Raw genomic sequence first — 18,259 nt, 5'->3', positions numbered from 1 at the left:
AAAACCTGTTTTCTAAATACATTTGAATCCTGCTGGCTCAGTCCCTCTCATAATAGCTCCCAGCTGTTTACAGCAGTTTTATCTTCCAGGAACAATGCAAGAACGCATTCTGCTTAACCACCTTCAAACCTCATTTCTGTTGCCTGCAACTCATCCAGAGTGGGTGTGCTGCTGGTGAGTGGGGGGGAGGGAAGGCAATGGAAAGAGAAATATTCTGGGGGTTGTTTGAAAAAGGCAGGTTCTGAGAGCCCGAATGTGTCCACACATCCCCACAGCTGCTAAACCCCAATTTCTTTTCCTTGGGATTCTGTGGTGACTTCAGATATTGACGAACTGGTTCTTTCCGCTGGCCATGTGATCCCTTCATGTCTTGTATGACTTGTCTAAATGCAGAAGGACTCTAGGGGACATGACTGGCTCCTCTGTATCATCTTTCTGCTATTCATATTTCCTCTTCTAATAGGAGTTCCTTTGTGCTGTACGCCACTGAACGCTGCTGGTATCATCTTTAACGATACTTAACTGGAGAGTAGAATTCCAGATGCAAATACATTTACCAGGCAGCCTGGTAAATATTTCTTAGCCATATTGTGAAAGATTTTGTTTTCTTCAAGGTAAAGAAAAAAAGTTAATTTTAAAACAAAACACCTTGTTGTGGTAGCAACCATGGGTTGTTTCAGTTCAACCAGAATCATTGTTTCCATGCTGCCTAAAAAATTAAGTGTATATTGTCCACTCAGATTTTCATAGCCACATTCTATGTAACTGGTGGAAAACAGGAATGTCCAATAATAGGGGATTGGTTAAATAACTTGTGGTATAATAGTGTACACACAAAAGGCTGTGTGGTATAAACAGCCTCAGAGTTGAGAAGACCTCAGATCAAGTCTGTGTGACCCCAGGCAGGTCATTCTAAGGTTCTAAGTTGCAAAGACAAGTCACTCTATGTGTAAAGGAAGTTTTTTCTCCAGGAATTCCCTACACTAGGGAAATCAGAGGTCTAGCTAAAAGAAAATATATCAATCAACCATAAAGTGTGTATTAAGGGACTAATTGGTACTGGGGATACAGAGACAAAATCAAAATAACCCTTCCCCTCAAAGTGCCTATATTTTTTGGGATGAGACATCTGTAAAACACAAACAAAGTAGATAGTAGGTGACCCAGGGTAGGACCGGGTAGAGCAGGTGGAAGAGGCTGGAACAGAACTAGAAAGGTGGAATGGGACTAGGTTGTGAAGAATTTTAAATGTCAAATCCAAAAACTTTCATTTAATCCTCCAAGTAATTGGTAGCCATGGGAGTTTATTGAATAAGAGAGTGACAAGATTAGACCTGCCTAAGGAAAACCACTTTGGTAGCTGACTGGAGGATGCATTGGAATAGGGAGAGAATGAAGACAGAGAAACCAATTAGGAAACAAGGAGGGCTTGAAATAGGTTGGTGGCTAGGTATGTGAGCGAGGAGAAGCCAAGACGGGTATGTATGCCAAGAGATGATATGGAAGTAGAAACCACAAGATTTGGCAATTGCTAAGATATATAACGTAATGGAATACTAATAATGTAATTAAAATGGGGAATACTGTATGAAGAAGTCTCAAGACACTTGTAGAATAATTTTTAAAATTATGAAATAAAAACTTATACTAAATAATAAGAAACAGAACTAGAAATGGAATACACACTGCTTTCACATAAAAGGAAAAGTTATTGAAAATGTATGGATGAAGAATCTTGATGAGGACTTAGAGTGACTAAAAATGATTATGCTACATTAGGCATTGAAATGAACTAATTTATATGTAAATAGTTACATTACTTACAATAGTAAGTTTAGTTGACAATGACAAGCTTTAAGTAAAACATTTATAATTATAATTACTTCTTTATCTTTTTTACATATTTTAAATTAATTCCTGACTTTAATGTCAAAGAAATCTTAAGAAGTGAATTCTGTTGACTGCCTATTTTAGGGCTTGGCAACTGGTGGGCAGTTAAGTGACACAGTGAGTAGAGTGCCTGGTCTGGAGTCAGGAAGACTCATCTTCCTGAGTTCAAATCCAGCCTCAGACACTAGCCATGTGACTTAACCCTGTTTGCCTCAGTTTTGTCATCTGTAAAACAAGCTGGAGAAGGAAATGACAAACAGCTCCAGTATCTTTGCCAAGAAAACCCCAAACAGAGTCCCAAAGAGTAAGACTCAACTGAAATGACCAAACGACAAACTGGATTAAGTATATTTCAAGTGCAGCCTCCTATACAGTATCTTTCCTGTTCCCTCTAGCTCTTAGTACTTTTCTCCTGAAATTAAATAATATATATTTTGCATATATTCATATGTGCACATATTATTTTCCTCCATAGAAATTAAGCTCCTTAAGGGGAGGGATTTTTTTTAAAAATTGTCTTCCCAGAGATTGACATAGTACCTGCTTAATAAATATTTGTTGATTGCTTTGATTCTACCGGGAAATTAGACTTTATTTAATACATACATATATATATATATATATATATATGTACATATATATATATATATACATACACATATATGCACACATATGTATATGCATTATATTATATGTGTTATGTATGTATGTGAGTATATATACATATGTGTATATGTGTGTCTACATACACAAGTATGTATATATATATGTGTGTGTGTGTGTGTGTGTATATTTATATATTTCCAAGACCATATCTTCCATATTGTCTAGTATTTCAGTAGTGATGAGAATGATGGCTAATGCTAAAAAAAGGCTTATTTACAGAGCATTTGGCTTTTTGGAAAGAAACAAGTTCATCAATACATCCAGTTGATTAAAATCAGAACTGTTGGGCTAAAGAGTAAAACTTAAGAGTAATTAAATTATTTGGTCACTGCCCAAATCACCTAAACTCTAAGCTTCAGTTTCTATATCTTTGAAAGGAGGGGATTGAACTAAATGGCCTTTAAGGTAAAAATCTCTGTGATTCTATGGATACATAAAAATTTCAGAGTTGGGAGGTCCTTCAGACCCTTTACTATGAATCCATCTCTCTTTCTGGGGTAGCTAGGTGGTGCAGTGGATAAGCACCAGTGCAGGAGTCAGGAGGACCTGAGTTCAAATCTCACCTCAGACACTTGACACTCACCAGCTGTGACCTTGGGCAAGTCACTTAACCCCAATTGCCTCATCCTGGGTCATCTCCAGTCATCCTGATGAATATCTGGTCACTAGATTCAGATGGCTCTGGAGGAGAAGTGAGACTGGTGACTTACACAGCCCTCCCTCACTCAAAACAAAGTCAAGTGCAAGTCATGTCATCATTTCTCTGATGGCATGGTCTTCTTCGGCAATGAAGAACAAACATACACACACATCTCTCTTTCTACTATATCAGTGGTTCTCAAAAATGATGTGCCTCAAGTTTCAAATTTTGGATGTTACTACAGATTAAAAAAAAAGTGTGCATGTGTGTAGAGATAAAATTTTGTTCAATATTCATTTGATTTACCCGGCATACATAGTATAATAAGAATAGTATTCACAAAAATAAGTAAGAGTGATCTATTACACATGTGCACTAACTTCACAGTGTCAGACCTTCAGCTCCCAAAGAGTACACACACAAAATTGCTGCTCATTGAAAGCCATCAGTTTATGTACCAATCTCCAGACTGCCCCTGAGTATTGCCAGAGTGCTACAATACTTCATAGAAATTTTGTATCCTGTGCCCTGAGGAAAAGTCTTGGAAAATCACTGTCCTACATCATGATGCTCTTGACTTCCTTTTCTTGGCATACACTTGGCCATATTCATCCTTCTCAGTTAGAAAAGCCATGATGCTGATGAGGCTTTGAAGAGGAAATATGGTGTCTGGGACATAGTAGGCATTTAAAAAATATCCTTTGTTCATTCATTGAAGTCAAATCCAACAAGAAATAGGAAGATCATTGAAGCTTCTCAAAGAAATATCCCATTTTCTAAGTAAAACCCACCACTTCCAGTGAGGGTACCTGTTTTCACCCCTTTGCTTTCCATCTGTTTGCAAAGTTCCTATCCTTTTCTTGTTGTTAAGAGTGGTCCCTTGCGGAGTGATTTGTCTCCACCCTTACATCAAGTCTGTCTGAATGGTCTGTGCTCCCTGGCTCACACTCCTGGTCACCCTCAGGCCCTAGTCCACATACCAAGGTGATCCTAGTCAAAGGCAATTTATGTTATTCCCTTTAGTCCTAACCTTTGTCTGTTAGATACAAATTAGATTTTTTCCTCAGCATGAAGCAATTTCAAGGTCACTGGAACTAAAGCAAATGGAGAGAAAATTAATTTCCATTTTCCTTTGCCTATTAACAACTGCAACGTTTAAGTCTATATTATCCCTTTGTCCACGATGCCTTGCAGGCATTATTAACTCATTACTTTTCACAACCACACAGTTTTCCCTGTCACCCAGTCCCAAACATCCCTTCATTGATTCCCTTTCTTTATCTCAGATACCAAGTCAGTTATCAAATTTTCTTTGATGTTTCTCTCATATCCCTCCTTCCTCTTCCATTCCCATTGCTGAGACTCTAGTTCAAGCCCTCATCACTTTGTGCCTGTAATAATTTAAATATGTGAATTATGATTGAATTTTTCCTGACTGTAGTCTCCTCCCTTTCCCGACCACTTCCATTTCTTTGCTGGAGAATATTCTTTTAATATTACTTCCATCCCTCCTCTTCAGAAATCTCCAAGAGTTTCCTCTTGCTGATTCTAGCAAGTCTAAATTATTCTGCTTGGCTTTCAAAGTCCTTCATAATTGCTCCAACTCTCTCCATCTAACTTAATTTTCTACTATTCCCCACATACCACCTTCACTTCAATAGTCAGTCCTTAACCTCTGAGATCGCTTCCACGTCTTCTGTTTTCATGTCTATGCCTCTGGCCATGTTCTTACTTTTTACTGGAAGGCTTTCTCCCATCTTCTGGGTATCCAAATTCTACCCCTACTAGTCTCACTTCATTTAGGAAGCCACAATTTTTTATCCATCATCCTCTCCTCCAAACTTATCAAGCCAAACACTTATCAAGCTGTTAGTGCTTAATTACACACGATTTTATACTCTTATTCCACAAATGATTGTTTTGTCTTCCCAATGAAATTTTAAGCCTTTTTTCTATGATATACATAATGTTTACAACTGTGAAACAGAAGAAAACTGAACTCTCTATAATTATGATGACCAAAGTTGGCTACTTATTTTCTTTTCAGAAGTGGAGGATATATGATATCAGACTAAGTTGTATGTTAGTCTGTCTCTCTGTCTCTTTCTCTGTCTGTCTGTCTGTCTGTCTGTCTCTCTCTCTCTCTCTCTCATTTCCTAGAGCAGCCCATTCCATTTAGGGGAAGTGTTTTTTTTTCCTCTTATACTAAACCTAAATCTATCTCTCTGAAACACTTATCTATATGCCCCCTGGGACAAGAAAGTCTGATCTATCTTCCATGTGACACTTTGAATGCTTTAAGAAAGTGCTGAAGATTTGTCCACCATTGAACATTCTCCCTCCCTCCCTCCTGTACTTCCTTTCTTTCTTTTCTGCTCCCTCATCTCTTGAGTTTTTGGTGCAAAGGATGACCAAATGAGTGTCTGTGTGTGTGTGTGTGTGTGTGTGTGTGTGTGTGTGTGTGTGTTCGTCTTTCGTTGCTGAAGAAGACCATGCCATCAGGGAAATAATGACGTGACTTGCACTTGACTTTGTTTTTAGTGAGTGAGGGCTGTGCAGGACTGGATGAGTAAGTAGGAGAGAAAAGAAGCATGTATTCAGAAGTGATGGTGATAGGAATAAGTGAATGAAAGAAAAAGATTTCATTAAGTGCTTACTATATACCAAGTATTGTGTTCATTGCTTTGCATTTTAAAAAAAGAGAGACAAAAACAGGATCTGAGATTTCACTAGTACTCCCAAAGAGGGAACTCCCTTTACCAATGAAGATCAACACATTTCTGAATCAAAAATTGTACCTGCGCGTGAAGAGCTTACTTTCTGAGGGATGTAAAACATGAACAGATAAATAATAACAAAGTAATACAAAGTAATTTCAAGAAGCAGATAGCACTAACATCTGGAGAAATCAGAAGAGGATGTTGCACCTTAGCTATGCTTTGATGGAAAAATAGAGATTTCTGGAAACTTCAAAAGAAAAGAAAGGAGGGGGGACATTTTATTCCAGAGGGAGGAAAGCCTGTACAAAACCTCACAGGAAGTTGAAATGTCATATATGCAAAAGAGCTAGTCAGTTGGACTAGGGTAGAGATTATGGGGAGGAAAATAATATGAAATTAAAGAAGAAAGGTAATTCTGGGAACCGGATGTTGAAGCCTTTAAATTCTAGGCTGAATAGTTTTTAAAATTTTATCTTCATAGCAATAGGGAGTTACTGAAAAATTTTGACTTAGGGGAGTATTATGGTCAGGTCTATTTTTAGGAATGTTACTTTGGCAGCTATGTGGAAGATAAGATTGGAGCAAAGAGAGAATAGAAGAAGGGACACCAATGGGAAGCTGCAAGAGTAACCCAACTAAGAATGATGGGAGACATTTTATAGAGCTAACAAGACTTTTCAATTGATTGGATGGGGTGGATGAGAGAGAAGGGAGACTCAAGAATGTCTCTAAGATTTAGAGCCTCATTAACTGGGAAGATGGTGGTATTGTCAGTAGAAATAGAGAAGTTGGGAGAGGGACATGTTGGAGGGGGAATTCTATGTGCTTAGAACGGAGGCTTCATTTCTTATAAAATCTTTAATATCTAGTCATGTGTCCATTTTGACCTTATCTTGGTAAATGGTGTAAGATATTGGTCTATGCCCAATTTCTTAAATACTGCATTTCAGTTTTCCCGATGATTTTTATGGATAGGTGAATAATTTATGAATAAATAAGAGATAGAGAGTAAAGTTAGTGTAAAATGGATAATTTTGATTACATTGAATTAAAAAGGGTTTGTACAAATAAAACAAATGTAATCAAGATCAGAAGGAAAGCAGAAAACGGGGAAAAATTTTATAGATAGTTTCTCAGATAAAGGTCTCATATTTAAAATGTGAATAAAATAAGAATAAAGAATAAAAAAATAAGAATACAAGTCATTCCCCAATTAATAAATGGTCAAAGAATATGAACAGGCAATTTTCCAAAGGAGAAATCAGAGTAATTTAGTCATATTAAAAAATGATCTAAATCATTATTCATTAGAGAAATGCAAATTAAAACAACCTTGAGATATAATTTTATACCTACCAGTTTGGCTAAAATGGTAGAAGGGAAAGTGATAAACGTTGGAGGGCATGTAGAAAAATTGGAATACTAATTCATTGTGGGTGGAATTGTGAACTGATACACCTGTGTTGGAGAGCATTCTGGAATTATGCCCAAAGAATTATTAAACTACCCATATAACCTTTAACCCAACAATACCACTAGTTGGTCTATTTCCAAAGATAATTAGAGAAAAAGGAAAAGAACCTAAATGTTCTAAAAGGTTTGTATCATCTCTCCTTGTAGTAGCAAAGAACTGGACATTGTGGACATTCCCATCAATTGGGGAATGGCTGAACAAGTTGTAGTATATGATTGTGATGGAATACTATCATGGTATTTTTTTCCTCTCCAAGGTTTGGACAAACGATAAATAGCATTCAATAAACAGCTGCATAGCAGCAACCAGAGATAAGGCGTAAAAAAATGAAAACCATGGTTAGAGTTATCTTTGAATACAATGGAGAAGAAAATGAGCTTCAGAGCCAGATACGTAGGCAGAGAAAGCATCAGACTCTGGTGGGAAAGAAAAGAATTGTAGCCTCACACTTTCAGTCTGTATATAATGTATAAAGGACTATTGGTTAAATAGATGTCTTCTCAGCCATATTTACATATGTCAATCATGAACTCTTCCAAGAGGGTCATTTTAAAATATGAAGAATAATTTGTATCTTACATAGACTATATTTGTGTGTGTGTAAACTGGTTATTGGTATCTAACACTGCCGAAAGATTAGGATACTGTGCCAAGACTGTGATCACACACACTTAACTTCCATATATTATTTCAGACTCATTCAGCTCCCTCCTTAAAGACCAAAGCAGTTCTGAAAATACAAGTACTTAGCTACTTCATAATCATTACCTTACTGTAGTTTGCATGGAGTTTGGTGTTAAAATTGTAATTTAATATAATATAATAAGATATAATGTGTCAATTCCAATGGAAAAATCAAATCCCCACTTTGGTGGGAATTGGTAGCGTAAGACAAAAGATTCAGTGGTTCAGAATGAAGCTAACCAAAGTAGCTGGACCTGGAGTCAGGTACACCTGAGTTGGAAACCTACCTCATTTATAGCTGAGTGGCCCTAGACAACTCACTTCACTTTTCTGGGCCTCAGTTTCCTCATCTGCAAAATGGGTGGGGTTGGACTTAATGACCTCTGATGTTCCTTCCACCTTGAAGTTTGTTAAGCAGTGTTTGGCTTGGAAGTGAGAAAGAGTGGAATCATCACTTGATAAATCATTAAATTGATTACTCTATGTCAAGGAGGTAAGTGTATAAAAGTATATGCAAGCACTCTTTAGTAGTAAACATAAATGCTATGAAAGTCAGAAATTTTGATCTACATATGGAAGCCATATGTAAGCTAAACCAATGAAGGATATACCGGGAGTAAAGGAAGAATTCATTAGAATGAACAATGTGCAAAGAGCACTCATTTGCAACGTTAAAATAAGCAGATTGATAGACGGATAGACCTTTACTCTGTTCATATCTATGGAAATATATTTGTTTTGGGGGGGAGGTGGAGAAAAGAACTAGGATCTAAGGAGATGACTTAGATTGCCTTTTAAGACGATTGGGAGAAAGCCTAACAAATTGTGACATGAGCATGTGATAGTGTTATCGCACTGTAAGGAGTGATGAAGGAGATGATTTCAGGGAATTCTGGGTAGTATAGACTGATGCAGAGTGCGGCACACAGCCAGGAAAACAGTTTGTATGAGGACAGCAACGTCATAAAGACAAACAGCTTTGAAACACAAGAACACTGATCCATGCAGTGACCAGCGATGACTCCGGAGGCTTATAAGAAAGCAGATTACTCACCTCTTGACAGAGAGGTGAGCGACAGAAGGGTAGAAAAAAAGACTTGCATTTTTGGCATGCCTGTTGTGTGGATCCATTTTTCTTGATTGTGTTTATTTATTACAAGTGTTTTCTCATTTTTAATTGGGGGCTACAGGGAGAAGGGAGGAAGCTTTAGCAATAAAAGTGTCCCCCCAAAAAGGGTCATTATACCATTTTTAAAATGAAAAGAAAGAAATTCTGGAGGAGGCACAGATTGGAAGCACAGTTTTTAAAGTAACATCAATTTATTTTATATATGTGTATATGTGTGTATACATATATATATACATATACACATTCATATATATACATACATGCATACACACATGTTTTGTTCTTCACGTGTTTTGGTCATGTCTGATTCTTTGTGACACCATTTGGGGTTTTCTTAGCAAAGATACTAGAGTGATTTATCATTTCCTTCTCTAGCTAGTTTTTACTCATGAGGAAATCGAAGTAAACAAATTTAAGTGATTTGCCCAGGGTCTCAGCTAGTAAGTATCTGAGACAGATTTGAGCTCAGGTCCTCCTGACTTTAGAGTCTGCACCCTATCTACTCTGCCACCTAGTTACTGCGCACACACATGTGCACACACATGTGTGTGCACACACATACACATACACACATATACCTATGTGTATGTATGTATATGTAAATAGATATGTATGTATACTTATACATATGCATATGTATGGGTATGTGTATATCCATACACATATATTTTAAAGCAATCATTTTTCAGATAATAATATAATTTATACAGAGTTCTAAAACTTGCAAAATTCTTCCCAATTATTATCTCATTTGATCTTCATAACAGCCCTGGGAGGTAGGTGCTGTGATTATCCCCCTTTTACAGAAAAGAAAACTGAGGCAGATACTGGTTAACTGACTTGCTCAGGGTCACATAGCTAGTAAGCATCTGAAGTGGGATACGGACTCAGTCTTCCTGATTCCAGGTGTAGCACACTATCCTTTGCACCATGTTGAGAAGCATGGTTTCATATAAAATCTTCTTGCTATGTTCTTCTATGTGCATGAAAATGCCCCTTTTTATGTTTAAGTTTAGAATTTTAAAAATTAAGCAAACCAAAAAAATATGTGTTTTCCTCATCTTTTATAGCCTCCATTTGAGCCTGTTCCAGTATCTCTTGTTCCTGCAAACGGTGTACAGGTACCAGGGAAGAAGCCAGTTTGGAAAGCAGTTAATTGTGAGTAAGCTACAATATAATTAAACTTCACTTTTACTGTCTCTTCATCTTTTTTTGTGGGAGGAGAGGGTGGGAAGGTCATCATGCTATGTGTATATAAAACCAGTATTGATTGCCACAGTTCCTAAAGCAATCCACATGTAAGTGTATTAATTCTCTCTCTTTTTTAATCATTTGCCATATACTTGAGAAGTAAAAGAAATTGGATCCAAAAGACTTTGTCTTTTATCAAGCATATGACAAATTTCTTTGATTTAGAGACTGATATTCTGAATCTGCTTAAAAAGTCAAAAGTAATCTGGGAAACAGGTGTGAAATTTGTTTATGGATTACTGATTTAATTATATGTCAAGTTCTAAAGTTGACACAAGGATAGATTTTTGTGGTAGGTTTCCCCTGCAAGTAAGGTGGCGTCATTATTGAGGAGACAATTCTCATGAGGAATACGGTGCTTCTGGCCCCTATTACAGCCCTAAGCAAATTACTCCCTATATATGTGCTGTAGATAATCAATAGGGGCTACCATTTTATTGCAAATTTCTAGAAAATGCTGGAAAAGGGATATTCCAGCAGTTATTATACTTTGCCCCTTTGCTACCACACTGTTATTAAACTTAGACTATGCTGCAAGAAAGGAGATGACCATGTATCCACTGATGTGGGGCAAGGACCCTGGCATACACCTGATGCATAGGTTCTGAGATCTGCTTTTCTAGAAGGAAAGCAACTTTTGAGGGGCCAACAGTCTACTTTAATCATGCACATATATCATTCACTTAGTTCAGGGGAAAAAGTCAGCCCCCTGAACTTCAGAGAAAATACAAACAGAGAAATGAAGACCAACCAACAGGGCTTCCAACTGTCTGACCCTAAGCAATACATACATTACAGAGAGAGAGAGAAGCACCAACATCTGAGTTTTCAAAACCAGGGGGCTCCTGTGCAGCTACCCAGTGTCTCATCTGGCCAAACAAACACTTCCAATGAGTAAGCCCCAAAGTAAAACCTCACCTCCGAATATTATGCACTTTTCAGAGCTAGAGGACATCACAACCCTTGAGAACCAGTGCCTCATTAGAAATTAACAAAAGGTGTGGGCCTTCCTACAAAACAAATCTCCCCTAATCAAACTTCCCTTAATGGGCAGGCCCATTAATAGGTGGGGAAGGTCTTTAACACTCCTTAATATAATTAACATTACACCATTTTATATGGGATATCCTCTTCTAATAGGTCGTTCTGATCCTTAGCAAGTTCTCAGAATTTCTAAGTTTGAACAGACCTTTAGAGGCTGTACAATGCAATCCACATTTTTCACAAGAATTCATTCTATCATGTATTTGATGAGTAGTAATCTAGCCACCAATAGAAGACCTTCTAGTAAAGAGGAATCCCACCTTGGGATAGCACCAGCTGTTAGGGAGTTTCTTCTTATATCCAGCTTAATTCTAAATTTGTCTCTCTGTCTCTGTCCACTCATTCATTGCTACTAGTTCTGCCCTCCTGGATCAAACAAAAGAAATATTAAACCATTCAAGTTGACTTAATATATATAAAGTGCTTTATGAATCTTAAAGTGCCTCCTAAATGCTAGCTATTATTGTTACTAATAATAACAATAATTTCTTCTCAAAAAATTAAAAACAATACAACAAACTAAAATTTATTTTTATTTTATTCTTTATTATTTTATTTACTTTTTAACAAACAAATAAATTTTCTATTTATTTAAATGAATAAATTTTATGCATAAAATATTGACCACTTTCAGTCACTGTATCTACATTTCCTTAAGTATTCTTTGATCTTTCAATCTCATTCACATTTCCTCTTATGATCAAAGGTAGTACATGCTCAGAGACATGTATGGAACTCTGTAAGTATGTTGGTTCTCCCTGTAGTAACCATTATTGTTGGTCTTTCCTTCTCTACCTAGGAGAAAAACCAATGCTAATGCTTCCCCCAGGGTTTGCCATATATTCTGTTTTTTTTGTTCAAATAGGACAAGTCTAATATGTGATTTAACCAACCTAGATCCCAAAATTCATTGACCCTTGCTGTCATTAAGACAGGACCGGGAAACAACATCCACCTTGCCCCAGAGGGTATCTCCACTGCTTTAGTTATCTCTCAGATAAACATTGCCTTTGCTACTCTTTGGTAGCAATCTACTGCTCTTTGGTGCCAAAAAAATCCCTGTGATACTTAGCCAAGGTTCCTTTCTCTAAACACTACTGCATTCTCTTTCATAACCAACCATGGCAGATCTATCCTTATGGTGTCCATATCCCATTCTTTCCTACCTTAACTTTATGCCCTCTGAACCCTCCAAAAACTCCCCTTCCCTTTAGATCTGTGGTCTACCCCTACAAATTACTTGTATATATTTCATATTTATGTCTATGTATGTGTGTTGTTTTTTCCTTTTCCTTTTCTTCCAGACTCCTTGAGGGCAGGGGCTGTATATATCCCCGGCCCCTAGAATTCTGCCTGGTAACGTGGTAGGTATTTAATACATGAATATTGAATTGAATTGCCTTCTTCGCTAAGCCTTCTCTGATCCACTGTCTTCCTAAAATGTAGCTCTTGGTACACTATTTCAGTGGCTAATTGGAATATGTGTCTAAGTGCACACAGGAAGAGGTAAAAACAAAAACGAGAGGCACAGGTGGAATAGAAATGGGCAGTCTCTCTGTCTGAGCAATAGCCACAGGACTGCCTTCATGCTCCACGTTGGGCACCATCAGATTATCGCTCGACTGAGCTCCATTGGTTTGAGTCTGATAGTGCATGTGTTCCTGTGAGCTCTGTGACCGCTCACCTAGCCAGGCGGGCAGGTGGAATGCTTTATATTATATAGTGTTGGGGGCACCGTCTGACAAATGGCTCATAACATGTCCTCATGTCCTTTGCTCACTTTTCCAGCCAACAGCTGTCTTGACTGTGGGTTCGATAAAGACGCGCCATCAGTAGCAGAAGAGTTGTCCTTTGAGATTTCCTTCTCAGAGTCCATCACAGAAATCCCCAAAGAAAAGGAAGGTCTTAAATCACAGAGGTTTAAAAAAGAAGATTCCTCCTTAACTGTGAGTAGCACCCCTCATGTTTATACTGTTATCTGTTCTCTATACAACTAGCCGGCTGTAACCTCTGACAAGTCACCTCATGCCTCTTTGCCTCATTTTCCTTATCTGTAAAATGAGGGGGTTAGATTAGATGACTTTTCAAGTCCCTTCTTTCTGAGATTGTAATTTCCTGCTAGATTCCCTGTAGGGCAACGAGCAGGATATTTGATGTACGTGTGTGTTTCTGTGTGGGTGTTTCAGAATTTCTCACTCTGGAAAGGGCCATCCTGCTTGGCTTTTCCATTTTCTAGCCTTTTCCTGTAATATAGGAACCATATTCCTTTTTGTAATGTAAACAGGAATAATGCTCTGATTGGGTCAGTAAACAGTTCAATGCTCCCATAGAATAACAAGCTTGGCCTCCTTTGGGGACAGTTAACAACAAGAGGAAATAGAAATGGTATATTATTGTAATATTGTTACTACTTTCCAGAATTCATCTGTCCAGTAACTTCACCTATAAAGAATACTGTCAAGGGCCAGGAAACCAACTAAATATAGGTATTTGAGCAGCCAAAATAGATTTCCCCCAAATCCATGTTCTAAGGCTTACGGACATCATACATGAGAGAGCCTCTCAAAACCCTCACTCAGAGCTCACTTATATTTTACGTACGATATTTTTCTTTTTCAATTATATGTAAAAACACTTTTTATCATTTGTTTTTTAAAATTTGGACTTATTTACAAATTCTCTTTCTCCCTCTCCTCCCCCTTCCCTGAGATGGCAAGCAATGTAACCTAGGTTGTTATACATTACTTGCAGTTCTAACAACCTTGTTTGATGTGTCCTGGATAAAGCAGATGACATTATTTACTCTTTCTAAGGTGGATGATAACTAAATACTAATCATTTCTCTTTTATCCAGGAACACTGAGGGTCATTCCCTCCCAGTTTTTTTGTTTTTTTTTTATTAAAAGGGCCATCCCTTGAGTAACTTAAAGAAGCCTGTTCACTGAATGAGTGAGTCAAAGTGATAATGTGATAAAGTCAGTCAAAGTGAGAATGTGATAAGACCTGAGCCTGAAAGGGCCAGGGTCTCACATTGGGTCCTGGGCCATCTCCAGCCATCCTGAAGAAGATCAGGCCACTGGACCCAGATGGCTCTGGAGGAAAATGTGCAGGTGGTGACCTTGCGCAGCCCTCCCTCACTCAAATCAAAGTCAATTGCAGTTGATGTCATGGTCGTCTTTGAGAATGAAGGACAAACACAACTAGGTACAATGCCTGAGAACATTGGAATTTAGAGGGTGGACATTTGAAATAATCATTTTAAATGATTGTGTGACTTGAAAAATTACATTTTAATAGAACTGTCACTGTAGCAGCAAAAAAATTAGTCATCAGGAATATTTAATTGAATTAGGAAGAGATCATTTAGGACACTTCTCCCTAGGAACCACACACCAATAGTAGAATCACGGTATTAATTTCCCTCCCACTTGCCCCTCTCCTCTTACCCCAGGGCCAACGTCCTCTTGTCTCTCCCATTCCCTCCTATGAACCTACAGTCCTATTATTCATTGTATCACCTGGCTGCCCCTTTATTACCTATAGAACAATATAACATGTCACAATTAAATCTCCAGAACTTAATACTTCTAAATAAACATAAAGATTATCTCCCAAAGGTCTTTTGAACATGCCTATTTATTATCTGTCTATGGAGCAATATGCCATCCAGAATTTCTATGAGCAAAATCCTCTTTGGTATTTTAATATAATTTCAGGAGATTGAGGGGCTATGAACTGGGAGACAAAGAGAAAAATGCAAATTCCTTTATTTATGGAGAGAATGGGCCTTCTGTACCTTCTGTCACAGTGGTTGGTTGTGCTAACATTTCTGCCAGGGTATTCAGGAATGCCAGGAGGCAGGACTGCTGCTGGCATATCAATATTTTGATAGATGTAGAAACTGGCTTTCATTTAGTGTAACCTGGGTAGGGTAGGGCGAGTCCTGTTCATCATGTGCTGATCGGAGTGGATGAGTTAGAAAAGTACTTTTAGGGGAGAGATGGATGAGATGCTAGGAGGTACAAGCCAGTAGTATCTGTGATGTTTAGTTTTGGGTCTTCGTCCCATGCCTCAGCTTATGAATTTGCTTAGGTAGGTACATCAGTTCAAATCTATGGAGGAGGGAACCAAATGAAGGTATCAAGTTAGATTCAGCCTGACCTTGTTTATCAGTATTGTAGGAGCAGAACTAGCTTCTGTTTTCTACCCCTGGAGAAGCACGCTAAGGGGCCTTTGGCAAAATAAGAGCAGTCAGAGGGATACTTTGATGAAATTCCTGCAATCTCTCCCTTTTTAAAAAGGTTTCCATTTTTTCCACATGCATTTGCAGAAATTCATCGTTCGAAAAAGCAGATTTGGATTAACTGAAGTAGGAGATCTGTCTGTCGAAGACATGAAGAAGATTCGCTATCTCTCTCTCATCGAATTGACAGCTTTTTATGATGCTTTGGGGATTGAACTGAAGAGGAACCGAATAGACAAAGTAAAAGGCCGAGGTAATCTGAGTGATGGGTCCCAATGATTCAAACACTGGGGAGCACTGCAATATCGCATTGCTTAACTGGTTCCCTTCTCTTTCTTTCCTTCTTTTTTTCTTTAACTTTGAAGAAAATGGACTTTTTGGTGTTCCACTTACTGTCCTGTTGGAAAATGATCAAAAGAAGTTCCCTGGAATTAAAGTTCCTCTCATCTTCCAAAAAGTGAGTAGAATAAAAATCCATATCATCAGCGGGAGTGAGATATACGTTTGGTACTTAGTAAGCCCATTATTGAATGATGACTTGGGTTTATAGATACGTGTTTGATACTTATTAAATCCATTGTTGAATTTTTACTTGGGTTTTTAGATATGTGTTTGATACTTATTAAACCTATCACTAAATATTATTTAGTTTTTTTAGATATTATATGTTTGGTATTTACTAAACCTATTATTAAGTTATTATGCAGAGTTTTAGAGAACAGTTAGGTAGTTGAATGAATAGAGCACTAGGCTTGGAGTCAGGAAGCCCCACGTTCAAATCCAGCCTCCAGCACTTACTAGCTGTGTGACCCTGAGCAAGTACCTTAACCTCTGTTTGTCTCAATTTCCTCATCTGTAAAATGGGGATACTCATAGCAATTACCTCCCTGGGTTGTTGTGAGGATCAAATAAGTAAAATGTAAAGTGCTTAGCACAGTGCCTAGCTCATAGAATATAAACAGCCATAAAACTATTAACTGTGGTTATTTTTAGATATTCCATTTTAGAAATTATTAAAACTATTATTAAATTATTATTAGGAGTTAAAAATACAAATACCTCATTTATACCTAGAGTCAAAATGGATATTTCTTAATCTTATTGCACACCCTTCTTAAATTTCCAACAAGAGGTCTGTTTGGCACCATGTAAATGATCTAACTTGGTTCAGCATTTTAGTAAACATTTGTTAAATACTGGTGATGCTCATGGCACGGTGGACCAGGTGCTGGAGATATGAAGCTGCCACAAGTCTTTGCTTTCTAATGGCTTATAATTTAATGAGGGGAAGCATAGTACACAAGTAACTGTGATTCAAGAAAATGTGGATGAGGGGAAAAGATTCTCAAAGAAAACATTATAAGAAATTTCAGAGGGGAGAGACGGTGGTGGGGTAAGGCAAATATTCAGGGGATGGTATCAGCCACGGCATGGAGGGCAAGAATTAAGAGCTGGAGAGTAAGTCTACTTTGTTTTTTGTCTGGAATATAGAATCCCTTCAAGGGAGTAAGATGCTATGAGGCTGGATCCAGGTTGTAGAGAACCTTGAATGCTGGGCTTAAGAACTTTGCCTTTAGTTGATAGGCAGTGAGGAGTCATAGAAAGTTGTTGGGTATAGGGGTGACATGATCACTGTAGTATGTTATGAAGATAACTTGAGTGGTAGCATGGAGGATGAATGAATACGTGGAACAGGATGAGCAGTTTGAAGCCTGTGGCCATGGTCTGGTTGAAAAGAGATAGCAGCTTAAGATACAAGGCAGTTTGTGTAATGGAAGGAGCACTGGATTGGTAGTTAAAAGATAGGGGATTTCATCTCAGCTCTGGCACTTAACTGCCTTTGTTTACCTCTTTGGGCCTCAGTTTTTCTCATGTGTCAAATGAGGGGATTACATTGTTGTTTTTCAGTTGTGTCCTATTCCTTGTAATCCTATTTGAGATTTTTCTTGGCAAAGATACTGGAGTGGTTTGTCATTTCCTTCTGCAGCTTATTTTATAGATGAGGAACTGTGGCAAAGAGGGTTAGGTAACTGGCCCAGGATCACACAGCTAGTGACTGTATTTGAACTCGAACTCATGGGTCTTCCCAATTTCAAACCCAGTGCTGTATCTACTGCATCACCTACGTGCATTAAAAGGAGCTCTAAGTCTATGGTGATTGTGGTGGGAGTAGAGAAGAGAGCAGGCTGCAAGAAACTTAATAGAAGGAACACTAGGGCTTAAAAAATGGATGGATGTATGGTGTGAGGTGTCATATGAGATGACATCAAGATTACAAACTTGGGAGACTGGACAAATTATGTTACAAATAGAAAGAGAAAAGGCTGAGGAAGGGCTAGGTTTGGGTGGAGAAATTTGAGAGGTTGGAAAGACATCCAGGGGAATATCTAGTAGGCAATTAGAAATATGGTGTTGGATTCCTGCGGGGGAGTTGTGAGTGAAGAGATGGAGATTTGGGAATCACCTACATCAGGGTTGTAACTGAAACTACAAAAGAGGATGAAGTCACTAAGGGAGA

At 37.9% G+C, this 18,259-nt stretch overlaps 1 protein-coding gene across 4 annotated transcripts in view; it reads left to right on the top strand.

Moving 5' to 3' along the window:
* ARHGAP28 (Rho GTPase activating protein 28) overlaps positions 1-18,259 on the top strand; it is a 195,775-nt gene that overhangs the window by 136,503 nt on the left and 41,013 nt on the right. For all 4 annotated transcript variants that reach the window (XM_072604264.1, XM_072604266.1, XM_072604265.1 and 1 more), the window contains exons 4-7: positions 10,274-10,361; positions 13,287-13,444; positions 15,829-15,994; positions 16,107-16,198. In XM_072604264.1, coding sequence (XP_072460365.1) covers positions 10,274-10,361; positions 13,287-13,444; positions 15,829-15,994; positions 16,107-16,198 — 504 coding nt within the window. The remainder of the gene's footprint in view (positions 1-10,273; positions 10,362-13,286; positions 13,445-15,828; positions 15,995-16,106; positions 16,199-18,259) is intronic.

The sequence above is a fragment of the Notamacropus eugenii genome, chromosome 4 (genome assembly GCF_028372415.1).
Source record: "Notamacropus eugenii isolate mMacEug1 chromosome 4, mMacEug1.pri_v2, whole genome shotgun sequence".
NCBI classification, from domain to species: Eukaryota; Metazoa; Chordata; class Mammalia; order Diprotodontia; family Macropodidae; genus Notamacropus; species Notamacropus eugenii.
This window is presented reverse-complemented; position numbering and strand designations above follow the sequence as displayed.